General features: G+C 30.5%; 1 protein-coding gene across 4 annotated transcripts in view; it reads left to right on the top strand.

Moving 5' to 3' along the window:
- Window positions 1–8430, top strand: part of LOC118183213 (uncharacterized) — a 41927-nt gene extending 33497 nt beyond the window's left edge. For all 4 annotated transcript variants that reach the window (XM_035352696.2, XM_035352701.2, XM_035352691.2 and 1 more), the window contains exons 4-5: window positions 5582–5668; window positions 8100–8430. In XM_035352696.2, the coding sequence (XP_035208587.1) occupies window positions 5582–5668; window positions 8100–8342 (330 nt within the window). In that variant the 3' untranslated portion in view covers window positions 8343–8430. The remainder of the gene's footprint in view (window positions 1–5581; window positions 5669–8099) is intronic.
- Window positions 8431–19857: the final 11427 nt, after the last annotated feature.

Genomic DNA, 19857 nt, shown 5'->3' with positions numbered 1-19857 from the left:
TAAATTGAGTAATCCTTGAAACTCATTTGCCAAATTTGCACGTGAACTTTGATTTCTCCCCTCCTCCCCCACACAAAATGCTTGCTTGAGAACTTGTACTTAATTCAGCCAGTCAACTCTCATCGTTCCTTGCCAGTTAAATTCTATCCTTAATGCTAGCTTTTCTACAGCCAGGACTGATACTAGGCATTTTGTGGCCCCACCAGTGGCCGAGCAGTAACGTCGCTGAACACTGGTAGTTCGAATCCCGCGAACGGGCTGGCTGCATGGACGTTTTCGTGGTTTTCCCCATGTGTGATGTGTATATGAGCCAGTTTCCCTTAGAAAGTCCTCCCTTAAGGCATATAGCCCTCAAGTGCTTTGCCGTAATCTAATAAAAACAAAATACCTTGTGTAATATCTACAGCCCTAAATTCTGCTGCCTTTGCCACCCTAAATTCTAAAAATTTTGCTGCTCAGTGTTTTTTCTGAATTTTGAAAGTTTTGCCATCCCTAAATTCTGCTGCTCGGCTCGTCTCTAAATTCTAAAAATTTTGCCACCCGATGTGGTTGCACTGGCTGTGGCTCAGATGAAGACTACCTTTGTATTACTTCCAGAATTCGCCTAAATATTGCTACTGATGACATCATTTCAATTCTGAAAGATTGCTTTGTTCTCTTTTTTACTGCAAATATAAATTATATTGTCTTTTGTTGTCATGGAGTACACATCACCAATCAGATAAGAAGCCATTTGATCACCATGAGAAAAAATAAACATTCATACTTCATTCAGACAGATTATTTTATGAAATAGGATAGATGGGTATGATTTGTGCAGGTGAGATATGGTCCATTGAATTATCTTACTTTTTGTCAGCACAGTTTTCTTGGTAGTAGACATATTGGGTAAATTTTTGTGGAGGCCTAATCAAAGTTATGATAAAAATGGTCATGTAATGGAGTAAAATCCTTCATTTGGTAGGGGAGGCTAAGTATCATTGTTGATCTGCCATCACCTTTTATCCAACGTAAGTTGGATAACAGGTGATTAACTTGACTGTTATAAACTTTTGTGTTATACAGTTAGCATCGACTTCACCATTACATTATGTTGACAATTTCTTGGCTGTAGTTCCATGCATAGCTTCATAGTAATTCTGCAGGACACTGCTAAATTCTTATTTCCATTTATTTTCTTATTTGTCTTTGTTATATTTTATGTCAGGATGCTATGCCGTGCACCATCTGGGAGATGGCCACATTGATAGCAGGATGGCATACAACTCAGATAGGCTCATCAGGAAAGTGAAAATCTGTCGGGGGGAAAAAAAAGTATAGGGTGGCAGATGAATTCTGATCAATCGTTTTCTCCCTATCTCATTTGTGTTACATTGTCATATCTAACACAGCATTTTGGTGAAAGGGAAAATAAACAGTTTTATGAAAGAATTGAGAATGAAAGTGTTTGCAGTAGATGGATCAATGTTGTTTTGCAAAGTATGTGAAAAACCAGTGAGCTGAAAAGCTTTCTTTCTTGTGAAGCATTTGAATATGGCTAAGGAATAGTTACTTGGAAGTTTGAATGCTGTTTAAATGTAGTGTTTACCAATGTTTACAGCAGCAACTTCAGAACACAATCAATTCATTTATATTATTTGTGTTGGCTGACATTCCACTTTGGAAGGTTGGAAATCCATCTAAGGGTTTTTGAAAATTGAAATGAGAAGTTAGCTGCAGATTTATCTTGAGAATGCATAATTAGATGCTGTATAAATGAGTGTAATTGAGAATTAGAGGCAACAGTTATTTCATTTTCCATTGATGAAACAACTGATGCTGTGGATAGATTCATTTGTACCACTGCAATTGAAACCATTTTCTCCTGAAAGCAGACATTGTAAGAGGAGATACAATATAAAGTCCAGTATCTTGAATGATGTAATATCCAGATCTCCTGACCGCCAATCTAATATATAAATATATAAATAAAATAACAAGAAAAATTTCCCTTTCCTCTCTGTGTAGAAATGGAAAATATAATATTCAACGAAGAAGGCAGGTGTGCCATAAATGAGTTTATCTTCCAGATAAATGAGATTCCATGCAGGTATGTCACTTTCAAACATCTGCTGGTTAGGGAATGGCACCGTGACCAGTGACAATGAATTGATTGACAATGAATTGATGTTAGCCAAGATAACTTTCCCTCTTGAGTGGTTGTATCTGAGCTAAATAGTAAATGAAGCTCTGATGTTGTGATGTCTATATGTCATTTTACTAGATTTAAACCAATGATCTAAAATCTGGAAATTTCCAAAGTCTGAGATCCAGAATTGCTGAAGTTCCATCAGTTCCAGATCTCTGACTTCATACTGTAATTATTAGCATATCTCAAATTTTCACCAAAATATAAGGCATTTTCTCCCTCTTTTCTACATGCCTTCGAGGTGTAACAGTAACACACTCGGCGCATATTTGAGAAATACAGGTTTGAGTCCGGCTAAGGCATTGCTTATTTTTCGTGTTTCCTACTTCAAATATCCTAATGAATCTACAGTGGCACCCGAACTAAAAAGGTGGTGGATGATAATTCTTCGCCCCCAGAATTTGGCGATTGGGTCCATGCATGTGAATAAAAATTAACTTTCCCTCAAGATATGGTGGCAGCAATTGGTGAATGTAGCCTTTTCGCAAGAAAAGTTTTCTTGCGGTTTACAGCATTTGGCAAATTTTTGTGTTTAGTACGAACACACTTTTTTTTGCTGTCATTAATAGGAAAGTACCAGAGAGCCAGAAGAATGTGACATTTTGTTAGAAATGAACTATATGTTGTATTCAAGTCTGGTTTTCAAATGCCAGATTTGGGAATTCCTAATCTGAACTTCTGTGTTTCTTTGAACAGTTTTCAATCATGGTATTCATTAGCTTACTTTCTCATCTATTTTATGTTTATGATGAATACCATCATAAACATAAAATAGAAGCTGTGTAATTCTTTTTTCATCTTTGTGTTCTGTTTACAGATATGTTCAAAGTTTAAATCATAATTAGAGCTGCTTATGATGCTTATTGTGGATTAATCTGTGTAGTGTAGATTTCTGGTGAATTATTTAATAGCACAAAAAGTATATATTTTATTTCTATTTCATTTCTGAGATTATGGCTTTCTTTACTTGCTATTCGTTTTTCTTAAATATAGGCTGCCATCTTTAATGTCATTCTTTGTATTTCTTTTGCCATTTTTGGCATTATGATAGTGTATGTAATTCATTGCCATGAATGGTCTTTTGGATACCCTATAAACATGTTCTGTCACAATTTCCAGTAATTATTCCAACGTTATTATCATTGCTTTGTTATGGACTGGATATGTGTAAACATATTTGTGTTATTTGTATATGCAGTAGCTGTAGTCCGCCAAATTGCTGTCTTTACTATCTAAGTGCATTTTACTGTATTTGAAAGGATAAAAATTAAATAATTGTTCCTTTAGTTACTGTGCTTATGCTTGATAGGAGTACAGTGTGATACAGAGCTAGCAAATTAATGAAATATATCTGTTTTTGTTGAGTAGCTAGCTAGTGTATTCATAGAGAAATATTTCTTTACTAAAGTGAAGTGTGTATATTTCCATGGCTGATGGATAGAGCCAAGCCATAATAGATCTATCTTGTAGTAAATTTACTTATATCATTCCTGTAAATATTTTGAATTGACATAAAAGAACATTTCTGATATCAGAAACTGTGGCATTTTCTGATTGCCAATTCCTCTATTGAGCACCTTCCTTTTGGAAAGCATTTATGAACTTGTTGGCAGCTAAATTTTCACCAAGCTAATGTAAAAAGGCAAAAGCCATTTTCAAAATTCTGGCACACTAAGAATTTCATGCAAGAGCATTCATTCAATAAAATTTAAGCAAGAAATATCACTATGAAATGCCTTTCTTGAGAAATCCTTTGCTCTTCCTTTGTATACGATATGTTTTCATTTAAAAAAAAAATCGGAGAATCGCACAAACTGGGAATCCAAACACTTCAGCATTGCATGCCAGCCAAAACAAACATGTGCTATGTACATAGCTGGGTTGGCACATGAATACTGTTTGGCAACATCATGGCTTGCTACTTAATCATTTTAAAATTATTTTATTTAATTAATTAAATATTAATTATTTTGGCAACATACTGCATCACCTCGTGAATATTTTTCATTGCTTTTTGATGGGGGTCACAGATAAACGGAAAGTAGCGAAACAGTTTTAATAGAATTTTCCAAAAATTTTTAAACATTGTTATTCTGTAGTGCATTATCCTTTTGCCGTGACAAATGTTGGTACTACGAAAAAAAATATGTTTTCATTTATTTCTTACTTAACAGTTCTCAGAGAGTTTGTTGCCATTTAACAAAAAGTAAGATTTTTATTTTTCTTTCAAACATAATCAGTCTGTAATTGCTTGATAAATTGAGCTGTTTAAAAGGCAATCAATGCATTTCTTAAAATCTTGCCTCTTTTATTTTTAATAGCATACCTCATTAATATAAATTAAAATATGTTATTGCAATCAAATAAAAGATGCTTTGAGTTCTGTGTATTAAATATTTTATACAGAATTGTTTTTCTTTTTCTTTTTATCTAATACCTACCTTTGAAATTCATATTAGCATTCAGCATCTCTGCCCTTTTGGTACTCCATTTGTAAATGGGCATGATATTTATATCTACATGATGTTCCAAGTTCTGCGCACAACACACATATGTGTGCATGTTTATATATAAATGTACGTTTCTAGTGAAGTAAATACTCTAGTTTGTGATATTTTATTTCTTACTTTCAGAGCTAAGTATAAATTCATGTAATCATGTTTTTAACCAAAAAGCTTAATTTTAGTTGGCCATTTATATTTAACTTCAAAGAGAGAGGTCTTTTGTATGCGTGTATATGTGTTAATACTTTGTTCGTAGCTTTTAAAATTGAGTGTATCATTGTGATTATATTTTAAACAGAAACCATAATTTTACTTGTGAATTTATATTAACTTCAATAAAATAATTCATTGGAAGTATAATGTGTAATAATCTCCATATTAAAATTTATAACTCTTAGCAGTTTTAAATTTTCAGTAGTGGTTTATGTTTGACATTCAATTGTATTTGCACTTACTTCGTATATAAGTTTTATTTCCATGTAAACTTAATTCTGATAAAACAATTTTTAATTAAAAAGAGACAGTATATATGTTTTAATAAGAAATTTGAATGTTTTGTTAACCTTCTGAGTGGGCCGTGTATTTGCATCTGTCATGAAGACCTGTATTTAAAGATCCTTTATTAACTAAATATGTATATTTACCTATTTTAGTCTATTTTCATTCATCAAGCTAGCATTTATATTATTAATGAAATTAACAAAACAAAGTATCTTAAATTATAAGCTAATGTATAACAAATGACAAAAAATCTCATGACCAGATAAAGCCGGTCATGGTGCTCAGAGGGTTAAATAACATTATTTCTTAAAATAATTTCATCTTTTTTTAATTAATTGTTTGAAGAAGAAATTCATCTTATTAATTTTACCTACATGTTTTTACGTAGCTTTATATTCGAAATGAGGTGAGAGATTCAGATCAGGCAAGAAGCTCATCTAATCGTTTAGCTATGGATCCTAAAGCTGTATTACCAGTATGTATGCTTTCTTATAGTTAAAATATTTTGGAACGAGCTATTTTCTTACAGAACTGGGTGCTCCTAAGTTAAAATTGGCAAGATGGTAATAGGCTGTCAACTGTGTCTTGCTAGCACTTATCGTCAATGTTTGTTTTGATAACATGCAGTCTTAATACCTGAATGTCAAGTTAACCATTCTGATAGGTTTTTTTTTAATCTTCTTTTGCATTAATTTTAAAATTAAGAATTTTTTTTTCATCTCATATTTCAGAATTTTCAAATTCTACTCCATCACAGTGTTTAGTTTCACTAAGGTTTGAGGATTCAGTTTGAATGAGCAAATGAGACTTTGATGTACAGCATTTCATACAGCAATACAGCAACTATGCACTTCTTGAATTAAGTCTTTTTTTTTTTTTTTCCTGTAGCATTGATAAAACAACCGATGAATGATTTTTCAGTAAATTGATTTCTGAAAGCAATAATCCTCTTCAAATTGCTTTTTTTTTTTTTTTTTTTTTTTAATTTTTTATCATTGGATGAATTACCTTTCTTACAATAAAAAATGTCCTTTGGATTTATTTCGGAGAAATAATTTTATTCGTTTTGCTTATTTCACTCGACAAAAAGGCTCCAATATAGATCTTTTATAAAAGTGACATGGCTTCCATTCACTGATAGTGTATTGCATTAGCAATAATTTTATGATTACTATTTCGCTAATGAAGAGCATTAAAATTATGAGTACACTATTGCTATGCATGGAAACAAAAATTAAATATAAGTTTAAACCTATACATATTTCATTCTTGTTACTTTTTTCCACCAAAATTTTATTAGTCTGGCTGCTTCATTATAGAACTACTTTTGAAAATGCTTCCAGCTGCCCTCGTATCATCTTGACAAAAATTTTAATGTCAATAAGGAGGAAACCTGTTCTGGTAATATTCAAAATTCAGGTGTTAGAAACAGCCTATTTTATCTCAGGTAATGATAGTTTTTGCAGATTTAGAATATTAGCTGTTTTTAAATGATAAATCAAAATTTTGTTAAGCTTAATAAGAGTTTTAAAATGTAGTCAGGAATGTGCTCCCAGGAATTCCTTCCACTTCCATATTCTAAAGTTATATCAAATGCATGGCATCTAATCTATAAATAATAGTTATTAATTGTTGTTAAAATGACTGCTTGCTATCTGTTTCTATCTTATTATTACTGTTATTCATAAAATAAGGGAAGCTTGTATTGTTCATTGTGTTAATCTTCTGTTATTTAAAAATTTATGAAGGTGCTGTTTAGGAAGATAGTAATTTATCTTTCCATTTAAAAAAATGTAAACTAACTTTCTAAGTTCACATTTGTGAATTCTGTATAGCTGAGAAGAAAAAATGTGAAATATTTATATTAAATATGAATATTTTGAAAAAAATGTTGGAAAATTTTAATGAAATTGAGTGTTAAATATAAAAAAAACTTATGTGGACCCCCACATGACTTTCTTGTATACCTGTTAAATTATACACACTTTTTGTTTCACTTCATTCAAACTTATTTCATTTGAAAGTGAGGTATGAGCTTCAAATTCAAAGTGACCTTAGGAAGCAAAATTTAAAATTCGTTTAAATATTTTTTATTTTGTTAGAAGTTCATTTAGAGCTAACATGATTGGTTGTAGGAGTCTAGTAGAATAATTGCTACAGGTGTCTGACTTAAACCCTCTAGATTGTGTTGTCAGGGGTTCTAAAAAGCAAAATTTATGAAAGGAAATTAACAAGTCGCACTGGCCTGCTCGATTATACATTAGCCACAAGTGCATGTGTAACACCATTTATATTAATGTTGAAGAACATTTTATATTACTGACACAATTTCATGTAGCAGCTGAGGGAGACATTTTGAACAAATATTACACTAAATAATCATTGAATGTGTGAAACCTGTATTTCACTTTAAAATATCTCATTTTATGATTTTCATTTGAATTATAAAGATGTCTCTTTTTCTGTAATATTAGAATAAATTATATTATTCATTTTTTATAGTTATATATTTCCTCTTTTTGTTATTGTCTACTACCAAATGCAGGATATTATAATATTTTTTCTTGTGTTGCTGATGTTCTGATATGAACTAACTAAAAATTTTTCCATCACTTTCTAATTTTTTTTTCTTTTACATTTATTATTCACGTAAACTTTCAGATTACTTCTTTATTTATTATTAAAGTGTACAAAAATACCTGGTTTTTTTCATGTTGATAAATAAATAGTTAATTTTATAATTTCTCTAGCAACTAGATCACATATTCAGTTCATTTATCTGTCTTTCAGAAGACTTCTTTAGCATAAATGTCATGTGATATGTTTTGTATTTTAACATGTAGTATTATGTGAGAAAAACAAACATTGTATATTCTATTTTTATTTAATGAAATAATTTATTTTAGGGTCCAGATTTAGGGGTTATAGAGGATAATCCATCTAACTGGGAAAGTGAAAATTTAGATGAAATTTGGGATCCTGATGTTTTATTAAAAGAAAGCAAAATGGCTGAACGAGAGAAAAGACTAGCAGAGCATCAGCGGAGAAAACAAGAAAAAGAAAAGAAGCGTGCATCTAGGCAAGAATCTCTTAATAATATGACAGTTTTGAGCTTATTGGACTCAAAAGATAAACCTAAATATTCGTGATATTAAAACATGTTTTTATTTGTTACAGACATAATTTTTTTACTACACTTAACAAAAATTTCAAAATAAATATTATTGTGCTTTTAAATGAGTCTTTCATTGCTTAAAACATGCTTGTATAACGAGCAAGAATGATATAAATACCAAGTGCTGTGAGACGAGAAAATCCACCATTACTCTTTAATAATATTAATCATAAGCTTTAGTAATAATTTTTTGTTGTTGCAATGAATTTGTACATTATTTCATTTTGCTGTCTTTCATTATTCATAAAATTTGGTACTTCTAAATATTTTACAAACCAAAACATTCAGAGTAATACTTCTTGCTTTACCTAGAAGCATTCTCGTTGAGAATCGATAAATTTTACAGACTTACCAATCAATGATCATGGTTGAAAGTTGAATACAACAAAATGTTAAAGGCATTTAGTGCAATATTTGCTATGTGATATTTCATTCCAAAGTGTGTTTCACATGTTTACAAGTGTCTGAGCGTAAAATGTCATTATTCATATGTCTTATTTACCAGTTATACTTAATTTATAAAAGGTAAAAGCAAAATATGAAGGATTTTGTTTTTTTTTACCTTTGTGGCAATATTTTTTACCTTTGTGATGATAGTTACTAGTGCTTTTTGTACTATATGGAGAATGATAACTTCTATATTTTATTCTAAAGTATTTTCTGCATTCAACCCGAGAAAGGTTTTAGCAGTCTTGTCTCTTGTAGTAGTTTGTCACTTTGTATGTTGGATTCATATTCAACATTTCCATCATTCATTGACAGTATGAGGTAGGTTCATATATTTATCACTGCAATTGTATAAAGAGAAAAACTCAAAATTAATGAGCCAATATTTGTGCCATTATTTTCTTGCAATGTTTTAAATTAGGTTTGAGCAACGTGTCAATTGTGATTATTGACTAGTCAATTGCAAAATTTTGCTTTCTTGATATAAATTTTTGCTTACATGCTAGAAAATTTTAAACTGTGCAAAATGAGAATTGGCATGTTGCACAACAAGTAATAGAAATAACTGCAGGAAAATGTTTAATTGTTGTTTTTATATGGCTATTCCTGGCACTGCCTGTGTGATCAGCCTATTTGCCAGGTTAATATTTCAGAGTTCAGTGGTGTTCACTGGTGTTCACTGGTGAGTAGAATAATTCAATAAATGTATACGACATGTGTTTTAATATATATATATATTTTCTAAATTGATTGAAAATATAAGAAAGGGAGAAAAAGTTTTTGGTACTTTGTGTTATCCACCACATCCTGAAAGTCACCAACCATTGGCAACTAATTTTTCACCAAGCTAAGATGAAAAAGACAACAGCTATTTTAAAAAATGTTGGCCCTTTAAGATTTACGATACAGCAAACAGTGGAAAAAATTACTAATACATAAAACATCCATAATAATTTTTTTTTTCATTGTTCTCCCCATGCATGCAATGATCTGTTTTAGCTTTGAAAAACATCAGTGAGTTGCAGAAACTTGGCACTGCTCCTACTATTGTTCATTGTCTCCCCATGTGATCTGCTTTTGCTAAAAAAATTGGCATTGTGCACACTGTTGTTCTTCCCATGAACACAGCAATTTGTTTTTGCTGTAAAAAATTGAATTTCACAAATTTTGATCCATAAAATTCTATCATTAACAAAGCAATTTCATGCATTTTCTACCTGTTGGACAAAATCCATATGTCTGAAGAACTGCAATACTTTCTTTTTAATCAACTGACAATCTCTACAGTTCCCATTACAATTCCGTACCAAAAGATACACTCAGTGCACTGATAGCAAACAGTAATGTGCATCAAATTTGAAGATAAGCAGCATTCATCTGCTGCAAGTGCACGCATGCATACCTGTGTGATTAGATAAATATGTTTTGCAGATGTTGTGTGTTGTCTGTTTTCATAACATAATGCAGTGCCTGTTGAATTCTTTTCAGAGCTAGCTGAAGAAAAATACCAAAATTTTGTGTCTATTCCTTTAAATTTGTATTGAAGCCAGTGTTTATAATATTGTATTCTTAAAAAAGTGTTGTTTAAAGGATAATCTCACTAAAGAAAAAGTGAACTAAATTTCTCTAGCTTTTTTTATGTTGGAAATAATAGTCAGATGCTCATTTTAGCAGCTCCTCATGCCCTGAAGAAAATGGATGATATAACTAATGCTGTAAATTATAGTCAGTTGCTCATTTTAAAGCTTATCATGCTGCAAAAGAGAAAAGCATGTATAGTAAAACCTCGACTATCCAGAGTGCTCAAGAAATGCCCAATAAGTGAAATTTCTGGATAATTAAACTTGTAAAAAATGCAATTCATGGTAAAAAAAGCCAAATGAAAGGAAAAATAAATTTTTCATTTTAGAAAGTCATTTGGTATAAACTTGAATGTCAAAAGCCTTCGTTTAAAATTATGTAAGATTTTAGAAAAAAGAGGTACATTTCAGATATAAAAGCAGATGTATTTTGTAGGCTGTAAACATATGAAAGTTAAAACATGTTATTCGATTTTGAAATCCCATCAAATCACGAAAATTGACTTAAATGCTGCCAAACATATAGATAAACTCTGGCAAAAATTTAAAGAAGCAGATTATTTTTTAATTGATTATTAGTTAAGATGCACATTATAGTACTTAAAAATATGCAATATATGAATTTTCATCTTTGCCTTTTATGAAGTATTAGTAATTTGTTGCTTATTGTACAAAATGTTCCTTAATTTTTTTTTAATAAATCTGTACTAGGAAAAGCTGGCTAAATAAAAATTATCATAATCATTAAGAAGGGTGAAAAATTATTTAGTAGATGGATTGGAACCAAATTTTTTTTAGATAAAAATGTCAAATTTGAACGTGTCGAGGAATACAGATCGTTTTTGAAAATTACATTTTAAAACATTTACATGCATAGCTGCCTTTAATAATATTGATATAATGGCCTACAAAAATTTTAATATGATATTCCAAGTAATTTTCTTAAATTAATCTTCTTAACTTATTTCAAGCGTTTATAGTAATTTTTCACATTGTATTGTTATACTTTTCAAATAAAATCACATATCCTGATCCTTCCAATTAATGCCCACTTTTCTTTTCTTGATGTCAGGCTATTGTAATTTTAAAATAGACATTTGCATGCTGTTCTGTAGAAAGCATGACCCCGAATTTTAATGATTTTTTGAAAATGTGAGGGGGGAATGTAAAGGTGAAGATCTGCGATTGTGTTGTGACATTTAAATCACATTGTTTTTTGACAGCATCCTGTTTGTGCTTTATGATGAGTTCATAGCTCTCTATGTTAACTTTTTTTGTGGGATTCTAAAATTCTAAAATATTCTGTTTAGTTGAATGCCAGATTTTGAACTTTTAATGAGTGATTATATTATAACAAAAGTGGATCTGATTGGTCTTGTCAAGTAGGGACTTTTATTGTACTGTTTTTTATGATGGTATTTTCAGTATGAGTGTGAGCATTATTGCTTTGGAAATTCTGCTGCACTAGTGAAAAATGTTAAATCACTGGGTTTTAGAATAGAGGAATGCAATATACTTAATGTTCCATAACAACTAAAGAAAATTCTAGTTATTGTTGGCAAGTGTTGAAGAACCACATTAAGAAATTTTAACTTTGATTTTTTTATAATTAGGTATTGTTTGCAAAAGATCAAAGTTGAAATTCAGAGGAAACTCATAACATATGTACTTCACAAACTCAAGCCTGTCTGTACAAAATGGATAAGCTACATGAAAGTAATCTTAAGAAATTTAATAATGATTAAAGCAATGAAAGTATAATTATTTTATTTATTGGATGATTTTGAAAGCTTGAAATGTTTTGACCCAAAATTTGTGGTATATTACTTTGAACTCAGTGATGAGTGGATTGTTAATATAGGAGAGTTAAAGGGGAATTTACAAGTCAATCATATCCAAATATGTCAGCAGTGTGCATTTTATGACTGCATACAAGTGCATATTAACATTTATAATTGTGTATTCACATGCATTTCGCTGTTTTATGTTGACCATCCAGCACTTTTTAATAAATAATTAGAAATGTGATTTCCTCATCTAAACCTTTTCCTCTGTCTAAATTCAGGAAACAGGTTCTTTCACATGGACTACCCCTGCATGAGGGTACCAGCACTTTTAATGAAGATTGCTTAGTAGACAGCAAGGCAAAGTCCTTTATAAATATGTCTCATGGACCCTTGTGAAGTTGACTTGCATAATGCAAACTTTAACATGTGCCAGCATCTTTATGCTGAGCCCCTTAGTGCATTTTGTTTGCTGTTCTGTTTGATTTATTAAGCCGGAAATGAAATTGCAGCACTTTTATTCAAATTGGTTTTTGCATAATGGTGCTGGTATGGTTTTACAAGGGCGGTTATTTTGCACAGCAGTTTTTGCCTTTTTATATTGTTTACAATCAAACCAGTGTAAATTTAGAGGTTGTGCTTCCTGAAATGGAATTCAAAACTGTAATAAATACCATTAATTGTGCATTGTTTGAATGTCATTGTAGAAAGCAATTTCTAATATTCTTCTGATGTTTTACATTTTTATAATGAATTCTGCATGGAAGGGAAAAACTTTGAAGTCTACAACTATAACTGAAGTTTTGAAAATGTTATTCAGTATTATTAATAGATATTCTTCTAAGCTTTTTTGCCTATGAAGTATCTATTACCTATTATCTTTTTTGTCTTCTAACTTCTGTAAGTTCTTTCTTCATTTAATTTCCTTAAAAATTGTGTATATTGCATAATTTTCTCATCTGGGTTTTCAGATGGTAACATTAGTTCAAAAAAGGAGGTTGAAAATATTTCAGCAAATGTGGAATATAATAGTATGCTGAACGTTAGCAAAACATATCTGATTACTTTACTGTGAAATAAATGTGTGGCATAATAATAAAAAGTTGAAAGAAAGGAGATTATAAATAATATGTGTATATTTTTAATGGGGTGTTTAAAAAAAGATGCAGAATTAAATGTTGAACAGTTAGCCATGGAACCATCTTTTTTAATAAATGAATCAAGATAGACTTTCATTCTCCACTAATTTTAGTCATTTGAAATGTTTTTCTAAAAATATTGACAACTCTTAATTTTTATTTAAGACACATAGGAAAAGATGGCAAAGAGAATGTGTCCCTTTTCTAAATCAAAACCTAAAGAAAATTACGTAGAATATCATATTAAAATTCTTAAGTCCATTATACTAATATTATTAAAGATGAATGTCAATTTTTTAAAACGTAATTTTGAAAAAAAATTGCATTTCTAGGAATGTTAAAATTTGATATTTTTATTTAGCATAATTTGGTTTTGATGCATCTGCTAAAATCACTTTTTGCCCTTCTTAATGGTTATGGTCATTTTTATCTAGTATAGCTTTTCATAGTACAGATTTATTTTTAAAAAAGTAAAGAATATTTTATTCAATAAGGAACAAATTACTAATGAGATCTTTATAAAAGCAAATATCAAAATTCATATATTGTGTATTTTTACTGAAAGTTGCTGGGATCTGAATTGTCAGAATCTCAAAGCCAGCCGTATTTATTTCTTAATTAGAATCATATGTCTGTATGAAATTCAAGAGATATATAATCATCCAGTTTTTTAAACACACTATACTATAGTTAGGAATGAGTACAAAATTATATATATTGTTTTTCTTAACTAATAGAAGTTCAGATATACTGTCACTGTATTTTTTCATTGTGATTTTAATCATCTCTCGTTTTTGTTGTTCTTCACATGCATCTTTCACAATTCAGGATTTAAGAGATATGTAACAATACTGTTTATTAAATAGCAAGAGTTTCTCTGTATTGCTCAGATTTGTTGCTTTAGTTATTTTTTCCATGAAATTGTAGATGAGAGTTTATTGTATTTTAAAACTTCTAGATATATTACATTTTTTATGAAAATGTGTAGAATGACATTTGTAAAGAATTTCAGTCACTCACAAAAGTAAGAATAAAATGTTAGCTATTCAAAGCAATGATTCACTTGAGTTCTTTATAATTTACTAAAATATCCCTAACTTTCTTTACCAGTTGTTCAAGACTATTTAAATTTTTCACTTGTGCCTGGCAAGCTGGGTGCACTTAACTCTAATAATTTTCCCGAGACTAGTTCTGGTCCATGTGCTGTTGCACAATAAATGAAGAATAAAATTCAAAAAATGAAAGAACAAATGTTCTAGCCCTCTGATGATTGTTTTAGAGGGAGGCTATCATAATGGCCTTTTTCCCTTCCCTAGAAAGAAAGGAAAGAAGGAATTAATCAGTTAAGGTAGAAGATTTTACTGTTTAAATAATTAAAACATGCCTAGCTTCCTTTCAAAATTTTGATCTTCATATTTTCTTTTCTTTAATTATAATTAGTAGAAGTATTAAATTCATATACATGTATGTTTTATACATGCTGTCTTCTAAAAAAGTATTCATGAAAATGCTCTTAATTAGAAATGATTTGATACATAAAAATTGTTTTAGAAAATCATGATTTTTTTTCAGCATCCTTCTTAGCTATGAAAATTGTTGTGTTATCAAAAGCATTAGTGTTGATGGAATCCATAAGTATTTTGGACTACTGAATATTAGTCTTGTAGACCTCTTTAGTCTTCAAAATGTTACATCAAATAGAGCTGCTTAAAATTCGAATTTCCACCAATCCTCTTCTGAGCTTTTCTTATGCTTTCATAATTCACACCTAATTTAAACAAATCCTCCACACCTTTGGGATCTTTTTTGAGAGCTCCACAGAATCTTGTATCTTGAGGAAATACGTTGGGAGTTATCAATTGTGCTATTTCGATATCTAGCTGTGGGCCATGCAACGGCTTAATGAATTTAGCCTTACTCAATATAAAAGATGTCAACTCATCCCCTGCCATTTGATAGGCAGATAGTCTTCATGTGCTTTGTCATAATCAAATAAACCAAGCTCTGCTACTTGTTATTTATTAAAATGGCCCACTTTTAACCTTGCTTTGGCTTTCACCTTGATCAATGCTGCTTCTTTTAGCGTAGTCATAAGATTTTTTCGAAGCAGGAGATATAAAAAATGAACAATACCCTCATCGGGACTCGAACCTGGACCTCTCGAATACATACCAAGTGTGCTACCATTACACCATGAAGGCATGTTGGGAGTAGGGAGAAAATACCTTATATACTCCACCTTTTAAAGGGTGACTGTGGATTAGAGGACCAAATCGCTAAATTGTGATGGTAACGAGTTATTGTCCACCACCTTATAGTTTGGGCACCACTCATTAGTCATTAGGTTTTTTTCGAAGCAGAATTGAACAATGCCCTCACCGGGACTTGAACCTTGACCTCTTGAATACGCGAGTATGCTACCATTACACCACGAAGGCATGCTGGAAGTAGGGAGAAAATCTCAAATTTATGTTTTTTAGCCACCATAAAAAAAAAAACTTTTCCTTACACTTGTGTCATGTTCCAGTGTTTATCCTATCAACCTCAATTACAGCTACCATTTTTTCCTGTTGTTCTGATACAGGGTATTAAAAAAAAAGTATTTTCTAACTTTTCCACAAATTCAACACTGAGCTTCAGCCCTCAAAACTTAAAAGGCAGGGACCATTCACACGATGGTCTAGTCATTATTGTTTCCATAGACTAAATGTGTAAAAATAAGTTCATTCACACCTGTAAAACAAATTTTAAGCCGTAGCCAGTCAGGAAAATAAAAGTTGCACATGTATAAATGTACAGCTGAGTCAGCAAAACCGATGACCGAATGCTAGTTCATGCTAGCTTTAATATGATTTCTTGATTCTTACGTCAAGATGGTGTAAAGTACAAATGTTGGAACATTTAGGAAAAATCCTTGTACTACTTTTTGTAATGTAGCAAGGTCAGATTGCCTAACAACAAAGTTCTTATTTTACAGCCACAAAGCCTCATTTGAATGAAGCCTTAATTGCATAGGTATGCTATGTACCAGAACTCCGAAACGTTTCAATAGAGCTTCTGCCATGATCAAGCTGGTTACTCTCAAGCCAGGGCTAAACTTTTTTTTTTAATTTACTAAAAGTGCTAGCAGCAATAGCAGGCATGGCTTCAGTATTTTTGGCACTCTAGGCAATCAGTGTAGTTGTTGGGTGTCCATATAAATTAAACCGACTCGCCCATAGAGGTAATGCCGCCATCTGTGTTTGAAATTCTCTTCAGTCTTGCCTTATCAAAGAAGACTGATGTTACAACTATGAACTAGTTACTGTTGATGTTGTACTTCCTTACTATGGAAATATTTATTTCAATTGTACTTCTTACTATGGCTTTATATAACAACTGTCTGAATGATGAAAACCTGTCGGAACTTCTTCCTCAAGATAAACCTGTTATTTTAGCAGGGGATTTAAATTCTAAGCACAAAGACTGGGGCTGCAGAAGAACCAATAGAAGTGCAAAATTCTACATAACTTTAATTATTTAATTTCAATATATGTACACTGCTCAAAAAAAAAATGGGACAGTGCTATATCTGCCGTTCTACTGGGCCGACTGACAAAATTCAAACTGCAATTTTCATGTCTCGAAAGCGTGACTTAGGATATATATTAGATTTATATATAACACTATTCTAACATAGGTAGTTTGACACAAAATCGGACTTTTTCTGAAATAACATACCAATTTCGTACAAGTAGTTTTTAAAATATTAGCTCTCAAAATTTTAACTCCTCAATGTTAATTGAATTTGCCAAATATTTATTAATATCTCTTTTTTTTTTATTAAACTTTGATTTTTCCTTTCACATTTCAAAATTTAGGTTCATTCCAAATAAAATTTACCCATTTTTTATGTTTTATTTTTTAAATTTCTATTTTTAAATAATTTTTATAAATTTTTCGAAAAAATTTTTGAATTATAACCTATAAAATTTTTACCATCATCTTAAAGTAGGTGTATTTCTAATAATACCTGCAAAAAATTAGGCTTTTTTATTCAAAATTTTCTAAAATATACACCAATTTACATATTTTTGCGTTTTGAAATTTGGTATCTTTTTTTTGAGTGATAATAACGATAAATGTGGTTTATGGATTTTTGTTACAGTGAATTGCCACACCTATTTTTAACCTTAAATTTCAAATAAAATTTTACGGAGAATTAATTATATGAAATTTTTTCCCTCAATGATGCGTAATAAATATTTATTAATACTATATGAAAAGCTATTTTTTTAATTATAGATGATATTCAAATTTTTAACTATTTTTTTTAATTTCTCTCTTTTTTTTAAAAAATATATTTGTAAGAGTAAATTTTTATCTTCAGCATTTTATCGTCTGCTACTTTAACTTCGCTTGAATCGAATTCTCTAAAACTGAGGACTCTCGTTTGATGTTTATTTGAATTTTATAAAAATATTTTATGACATTAACTGCATAATTTATTTCTAAACAAGCTGTTGCTTATGAAGTGGCTGAAAGAGCGGCTGATACTATCATCCATATTTTTAAAGCATAGTATATTTTTATAGAAACATAAGATTTAGAATAATCACTTTTATAAAAGTCAAATTATGATATAAACATACAACCCTCTAGGGACCGAATTAATGGAAGTTCAGTGGTTATGTAGAAATCATCTGCAGCTACTTAATGGCTCGATAAGTCAGCAGGTTCTGTGGACAAGTAAGAATAATTATATAAACGACACCTAACATTTGGGATTCAATTACCAATGAGGGTACTGTTTATTAAATGAATTTAAAAAGTTTTTAAAACATAAAAAATCGACTAATTTTTTTAATTCTAAAATGTATTTTTCTGCGTAGCGTATTTTCATTATATCCTTAAAATTCTAATTTAGAAATGTAATTGTCAAGAACTGAATTCTAATCATCAGTAATATAATAAGTAATTATTACAGTTATTAATAAATCCTTCTTATAAAGTAATTGCAAATATTTCAAAAAACTTTCTCTCTGAATGAAAATATTTTTCTATGCAAATATTTCTAATTTTATATTAATCAAGACTGCAAATGATGTTATTTATTTACACTTCAATTCTTACTGTCAGCTCTAGAAGAAGTTACAAATCAATTATATTTAATTAAGGAATGACCATGTAAGTTTAGAAACAGCGTACCGTAACTGCAATTCAATTATTGGTGCCGTATTTTTCAAGTTACTCCCGATTGGCAAGCTACATGATTTTTAATGAGTATTTGGGTTTTGCTAGTAACTTCACTTGGAGATCGCGCTTAAACTAGGTTATTTGAACATAGAAAGAACATGGGAGCTATTTGATTAAGATGCTTTCATAGAGAACCTTTGTAAAGAGAACCTAGAAAACTATGAAAACCAGCCATGCAACTACGCTCTATCAATCCTCATATGAGAAAAGAAATGAAATTTGTGTTTTTGGATCAGGAAGCTATATGTTGAAATATAGCACGCATACCTAAGGGCCCTATTTTAAAAGAAAAAATTTTAAAAGATATGGCTTTCAGACATAGGAACAGGTTGTCCGAAGATAGAGATGTTAATCGGCAGCGACATTTACAGTACACTTCTTACAGGGAAAGTCAAACAGCTCGATGGAGGTTTGACTGCAGTTGACACTGCATTAGGATAGACTGTTTTTGGCCGACTTAAGAAGCATTCCGAACCACAAGGTAGAGATATATCTACTCTGAATGTAAGTCTGACATTTCAGGACTTAAACGTATCCGATCTTTGGAACTTAGAGACAATAGGAATTTCAGATTCTGGCAGTAATACAAAGAATGCAGAAGAAGATATTGCTTAAGAACAGTTTTTAGGCTCCTTAGGTAAAAATGAAGAAGGCAGTTGGACGCTACATTGAGCATGCTTTGTAACATGTTTCGGAAACGATTAAACAAATTTTAAACCGATGTTTTGATGTCTTATTTCATTTAACAATATTGCATACAGCACCAGTTTTCTCCTGGTGGTGAGTTTTTGAACTCTTTTTTTTTTTTTTTTTCCCTCGCGGAAATTAAATTCCCATAACCTCCTTTACACGATTCCCAAGTTTGATAACATTTGGTCCGGTAGTTTTCCTTTTATGACCATTTCAAAGTGGAACTTTAATTATAACCACCATGTAAATTAAACTTTAAAAGTTTGACAGTTTGGTTCAAGTCCCAGCTTTAAAAAAATATATATAAATATAAATTTTTATATTAATCCATTTAGAAAGAATGTTTTAAGAAGCTAATTTTTCTCTCTGATTATAGATTGTATAAAAAACATGATCTTTAATATGATTTAGATTGTTTCAGCAGATAACAAATCGGGTCACTCGGTGGTACAGAATAAACTCTGCTGGACAGTTTTATTTCTTTTGTCATTTAGCAAAAAATCTTGTAATTAAAATATTTATCCTTTGGACTTCGTTTTAAACTTTATAGTTAAAATGACTAGAAAATGAAAAGCTGACTCAACTCATTTAATTGATATTTTAAAAAAATTGAC

Source organism: Stegodyphus dumicola, chromosome X1 (assembly GCF_044657685.1).
Source record: "Stegodyphus dumicola isolate Sdum_Otavi_A_Nest chromosome X1, ASM4465768v1".
Taxonomy (NCBI): domain Eukaryota; kingdom Metazoa; phylum Arthropoda; class Arachnida; order Araneae; family Eresidae; genus Stegodyphus; species Stegodyphus dumicola.
The sequence above is the reverse complement of the archived record's forward strand: the minus strand, read 5'-3'. Positions and strand labels throughout refer to the sequence as shown.